Below are 6,681 nucleotides of genomic sequence, written 5' to 3'. Positions count from 1 at the left end.
TTAAATGCTCCTACAATCCCTTAAACTCCCAACCCTTACCCCAGAACAACAGGACACATTGAGGTTCCCTATCTCCCTGGCAGAGGTTAAGCATGTAATTAAAAACCTTAAACCACTTAAAGCACCAGGCTCAGATGGATACCCTGCACTTTTATATAAAACTTTCATACAAGACCTATCCCCACTGCTCTTACGCTAATTTCATCTAGCCGCCACACAAGGCTCCTTCCGAAAGGAATTCCTAGAAGCCATTTTGCTCTAATTACAGGCCCATAGCCTTAATAAATACTGATATTAAGATATACTCTAAGATACTAGCTAATCGAATTTCAAGATTGCTCCCATCCCACATAAATGAAGACAGAGTTGGATTCATCCCTAACCGAGAAGGCCCAGATAACACCCAACGCCTTCTTAACATTAACTTAGAAGCCACAAGACTGAATAAGCCCTACTCGGTTATCTATTTAGACACCGAGAAGGCTTTCGATCGGGTCCATTGGGACTATTTATGAGAGGTATTAGATGCCTTCCATTTTCCCCGAGACATACAACTTTCCATAAAAGCACTTTTGCTCACCCCCTACCGCTAGAGTAAGGGGAATTGGCTTTTGCTCAGACCCCTTCTCGCTATCCAATGGTACGAGACAGGGCTGCCCTATATCCCCACTTTTATTCGCCTTAGCTACAGAACTCCTTGTCAAACTTATCAGTCAAGACACCAACATGAAAGGAATAATTCTCCATGGTGTCACCCATAAAATCGCACTTTATGTGGATGTCATTACTATGTTTACCTCATCCCCTGCCGAAACTATCCCCACTCTGTTATCCCTCTTAGACACATTTGGTAACGTCCTATTACAAATTGAATTCAACCAAAACGGAAATCTGTACATGGGGATATACAAAAGCCCAACTGCAATACTTTTCAGACAGGTTTAACTTTACCTGGAAAACAGATAAAATCAAACACTTAGGGATATACATTTCCAATAATATACCGCAACTTATTCGCAACAATTATACCCTCTCTTAACTGAATTGCGCGTTCTTAAATCTAAATGGAATTTCCAAGCTATCTTGTGGTTAGGTAGGATTGCAGCCCTAAATATGTCCTTCCTGCTGAAATTAATATATTTATTTTGTTGCCTTCCAATCCGGCTACCTCAGCATTTATTACTGCAGTTCCAAAGTGGCTTCACAAACTACATCTGGCAGGGCAAACCAGCTAGAATAGGCCATAAAACACTGCAATACTCCAAGCTGCATGGAGGAATAGCTTCACCATCAGCTATTAGATATTATGAGACAGCTATGCTGACTCATATCTCCCAATGGGGTATTAAACAAAACACAAGCAAATAGAGAGCGATAGAACAAGCCTCTCTCCCCAATCAAATCCAGCTACAAGATCTCATCTGGGTACCTCCTCACAGCTCTGCATAGTAAATCACATTACTTTAGAATGTCTACATATGTGGGATAAAATACGCCACTATCCTAAGGTAGCTCCACATCCCTCACCTATTCACTCCATCACAGGTCTATTATTAGGGCTCCCTGAATTCCATCCTCAGTCCTGGTCTAATTTGGGAATTACTCAAGTCTCAGCTCTAACAAATAATCAAACACAAGATACATACCCATCCCTTACCCAAATATCTGACCCCCTACTGTTTCCACCCACCTGCACTTTGAGTACTCAGTATTTAAAAGTATACTTAGGGCATGGGGATTCCGTCCCTTCCCCCCCCCCCCCCATCCTCTAGTATTGTGGGAAGTCAAATGGAATCAGGGAGGGAAGCTAGATAAACCAATGACTAAACATTACTCCCTCATGGAAGGCGCTGAGCCGACTCCTAAAGCACCCCATATAATTAAATGGGAGACTATATTGAATATTGACGTCCCTCCACAAACCTGGTCTACAGCTATTACATTAACCACTAAAGCCATACACTGCACAAATCTTTATACTGAATATTAGCCCCTCACCGAAGTGTTGGAGAGGTTGTGGCCACACAGGAGACCCCTTATACATGGTGGAGCTTACCTAAACTGATGACACTATGGAACTTAAACTTCAGTACCCTTTCCAGATTTTGCATCCACATACCAAAAACGCTAGCAACCGCACTCCTACACTTAGGTATACACCCTCTTCTCAAACACATCTTTGCATCTACTTGCTGACAGCCATTAAGTTTTCAATTGCCAGGTCTTGGAAAAGGGAGACTCCCCCAAACTGGACCTCGGTTCTAGACATAATGGCCTTTATTAATTTCAATGGAGAGGAACATTTTCTTTACTTTTGGTAACATAGACTTATTCAAACTCATATGGTTAGATTAGGAAGCTAAATATAAACCTAACTGGCACCCCATAACTGCTATGTAACCACACACTAATCTTAATCAGTAAATGATCTCTCATTCATCCTTGTACCCAAATACCAGGAACCCTAACACCCGCCCCACTCTTTCTCTTTTAACTCCATCTATTAATTCTCTCCCCCTCTAATTCCCCTCTTCTATCTATGCACTTTGCTCACCAAGCACAATAACTTAAGTCAATATATGTGACCCTACCCTGTGATATATAGGATGTGTATATTAATGTTATTGTGAAATAGCTTTTACTCAATAGCAAGTACTAAAACTAAACATCTGACTTATAACACTGCTTGTAACCTCAATTATTTGCTTTTGTATTTGATGTTCTTTTTTTTTTTAATCTCAAGAAAGGTTTTTAAAAAAAAAATATATATATATATATATATATATATATATTTTTTTTTTTTCTCAAGCACACACACACAGTGACATGCTGATCTGCCTTCCTCTCTCCCTCAAATCGCAGTGAGGGAAGAGAAGAAGCGGATACACTTGTAACAGCCAATGATCCCATTCATTGGCTATTACAGTGTTGCAAGGGGACAATGGATACACCTCCTGCATGCTTATTGGATCCTGGGGGAGTGCCTGAGGTGCTAGGCATGTCCCCCAACCGGATCCAGCACGGAAGAAGCAATGTAGGGGGCACAGGACACAGAAACTGTTAGGACGTTCTATTCCGCCCTAACGGCGCTAAAAGGTTAAAAGCATTCCCATCCTTCGTTTTTCTAGGAAACAGAAATGATCAAGTGATATATTCCAGTCAGCTTTTTGCATATATGCAGCATAACTTAAGTGTATACGTGTGTTTTACTTCTGCAAAAGGTGCCCCAGAGCAATGCATTATTGGGAGCTAACTGAACACATCTGGCGAGCCAATGACAAAAGACATGTGTGTGTGTAGCCACCAATCACCAGCTAGCTCCCAGTAGTGCATGGCTGCTCCTAGGCATATGTACATATTCTTTTTCAACAAACGATTCTAAAAGTACAAATTAAATGTTATAATTGTAATGTCTGAAAATTACACTTTGTGTGAATTTTGAAAGTTTATAACTTTGACTTTCATGTCCTTTAAGGGATTTATTAAATCTTATAATGAAAGAGTAGCACCACAATAAGGAGACGTGTTCTTAAGTTAGAGGGTAGAAGGATGCAGTGGATAAATGGAATAGACGTACATTAGAGGTGGTAAGGACAAATACTTTAAAGGAACAGTACACCAATTTTAATAGAACTGCATGTAATAGACACTACTATAAAGAATAAGATGCACAGATACTAAAACAAAAATCCAACATAAAACCATTTAAAAACTTACTTAGAAGCTCCCAGTTAATGTTGAAAAGATTAGCTAGAAAACCCACTGAAAGTGGCTGTATAGGAAAAAGAGGAAACACCCCCCCTCCCCCTAAACACTCCCCCCCTCCCCCTAAACACTCCCCCCCTCCCCCTTCCTCTGCATATGAAAAGACTCTTTACACAAACAGGAGCAAGCTGGAGGAGGTATACATCAGTATACTTCTAAAACTTTGGGGCTTGGTTAGGAGTCTGAAAATCAGAGCAATTTTATTTAAAAAATAAGCAAAACTATACATTTTTTTAAAACAGAAAAAACTGTATGGGCTATATAAATGGGTCATCTGCAAAACATGTATGCAAACAAAAATCTAATGTATAATTTCCCTTTAAGGGAGCTCATTATTGAGTGCTATGTGCGTAAGGCTATCCTGAGAATTAATTACGCATACAATTCAGATAGGAAGGGGCTCAGAAAGGGCTCCTTTTATTTTCATTTATAAGTTAGGAGCCTGGATAAAATGTATTAAAGTTTAGCATATAGTGACTCCAAATATATAGATATGTGTGTGTGTCTGTCTGGGCATATTTCACTTTATTGCCCTCCCCCTGGAAAAACATTTTTATGGATGCCCATGGCCATATATAAGCTGTGAGTTCTGTTGATTCACACAGGCAGCACAACACATTTGTATTCTCCCTATACTAACCAGTCAGTCATGTTGCAATTGAATGAGACAAGTGTTCCTCTGTCAGTCATGTGCCCTTGTGCCCCTTTATTATTTCTCACTGGTTCAGAAATGGAATGTCCATAAAAGAAAATGCAACTCATTTCCAGTATTTTGCTCTCCAATTACTCTGTAGTTATAAAAAAAAAGCAAAAAAAAAAAAAAGCTGTGCATCAATACATTACAAAATTCTAATTTGGTGTAAAAAGCAATGAAAAGTAACCTATAAACTGTTAATAATTCACCACTGATGATTCTTACAAAGGTTGTTCTACTGGTTGTGTTTGCTGTGTAAGTAAACAGAAAGAGCAGATCATTTCCATGGAACTAGATCTGCCCTGCAAATTTCTATAAAGAAATAAAAATAAAACATAGGTGCAATGGTTGGCAGTGCATTGCTGCTTTTAATATTAAGGAATATGTGCTGTAAAGTATTTTTTGTTCGCTTTCTTGCTCTGTGCAGTGGATGGATTCCAAGTACTGCAGGTCTGTACATAACTTTGTGAACTATATTTGTTTTGTTTGCTTCCTTTAAATGTTTTTGTTGAGTTTGATATTTACATACATGTATAAATGACTATGTTTTAAACATTATTATAATTATTGTTTCCTGTATTTGCAGGGATAGAGCAATTACAAACTACTTGAAAAATATTAAGAATCTAAATGCCTTAAAACATAAAATAGAAAGTGCACAGCTTAAGGGTTTATTAGTATAGTATCTGTTTGTGGGGGGGATTGGAGAGGGAGACACAACTCCTTTTTTGTTGTTTTTGTTTTTGTTTTAGATCAATATCTAATTATTGTTCAGTTATAAATGTCTCGACAGGAACCGATTATAGTAACTGAATGATGCTTTTGTCAATGTATCCTGTCAAAATGAATAATTTATGGTTTATTGTCATAATCTTCTATGTTTGATTATATGATGGGGGTTCTTGTTCATGTATTGTATTTGTTTATTTATAAAATGATCCAATTCCTGGTTAATTATGAATGATATGGCGGAAATTGATTTATGGTAATCTGAATTTTCTTTTTATTGAAGGTATTCTGTCAGACTCTACACTGTATGTTTATTTTCTTTTGTAGTCTATGTTCTATGCAGATGTTTTTTTCTGCCTTGTATCTGGAATTGGATTGTAAATTAAATTAAAATTATTATAACTCTTGAGAAGTGAGTAATATGTGTCTTTGTGTTTTTCTACTTATTTTCTCAACTCCCACAAATCATGCAACTACAATAGGATCTTTTTACAATGCCACTACCGCTGTTACCGAAAAAGAAGCAACACATGGCCCGATACATACATGTGGCAAAGAGGAAACCATCCAGGGTGGATATATTTACTGGCCAGAGTATCGTACAGAGGGAAGTACCATGACATACATGTGTCCAAAAGGGATGCGAGCCTACCCACTTAGCTGGAGGTTATGTGAAAAATCTGGTCAATGGAGCCCACTGCGCAATGCCTATGGCGAAAGACCTGCCAGCGCAAAATGCATAGGTAAGCCTTTAATAAACAACCAAAATATCACATTCAGTGTAAGCACACAAAATTGTACATAAGAATCACAAAAACAAAAAAGTGCAAAACTTAACACTGTGCTCCAAAAGTAAGATAAATGGAAATAATCCCAAAATTATGGATCGCGATTTCACAATCCATTTTCCTCCCGCTGATATTACAAGTCGGGAGAAACTGCATTTTGCGCTATCGCAATAGCCTTTTCTGCTTCAATCCATACCGTGATCTAAGAGCTTTGGTAAACTGATTTACTAAACTAAAAAGTTACACAAAACACAACAAAAATACCTTACAAAGTACACTTACACCCATAAACTAGACTCTTAACCCCTAAACCGCCATCCCCCTACATTGCAAACACTAAATAAAAGTATTAACCCCTAAACCGCCACCCCCCACATCACAAACTATCTAAATAAACTGTTAACCCATAAACCGCCATCCCCCCAAGCACAGTAATAAACTAACAACTTAACCCCTAACCTAACATCCCCTAGCGTAACCCCAATTAAAATACCCATAAATTAAATAAAAACTATACTAACTACCTTAAAATAAATAAAAAAAATACCTGTAAAATTAAATTAAAACCTAAGCTTAACCTAAAAAAACCCCTAACTTTTACAAAATGGACAATGGGATTTAAAAGGATGCCACCGGAACCCATAGTTACTCCTTGAAAAAGCTGAAGAGATGGGAGAAACGTGCGTTTGAGTTGAAAGACTTATA

The 6,681-nt window shown here is 38.0% G+C and overlaps 1 protein-coding gene across 3 annotated transcripts in view; it reads left to right on the top strand.

Annotated features, from left to right (window-relative positions):
* Positions 1-4,730: 4,730 nt before the first annotated feature.
* Positions 4,731-6,681, top strand: part of LOC128651869 (complement factor B) — a 148,609-nt gene continuing 146,658 nt past the window's right edge. For all 3 annotated transcript variants that reach the window (XM_053704846.1, XM_053704845.1, XM_053704847.1), the window contains exons 1-2: positions 4,731-4,909; positions 5,671-5,931. In XM_053704846.1, the coding sequence (XP_053560821.1) occupies positions 4,804-4,909; positions 5,671-5,931 (367 nt within the window). In that variant the 5' untranslated portion in view covers positions 4,731-4,803. The remainder of the gene's footprint in view (positions 4,910-5,670; positions 5,932-6,681) is intronic.

The sequence above is a fragment of the Bombina bombina genome, chromosome 3 (genome assembly GCF_027579735.1).
Source record: "Bombina bombina isolate aBomBom1 chromosome 3, aBomBom1.pri, whole genome shotgun sequence".
NCBI classification, from domain to species: Eukaryota; Metazoa; Chordata; class Amphibia; order Anura; family Bombinatoridae; genus Bombina; species Bombina bombina.
The sequence above is the reverse complement of the archived record's forward strand: the minus strand, read 5'-3'. Positions and strand labels throughout refer to the sequence as shown.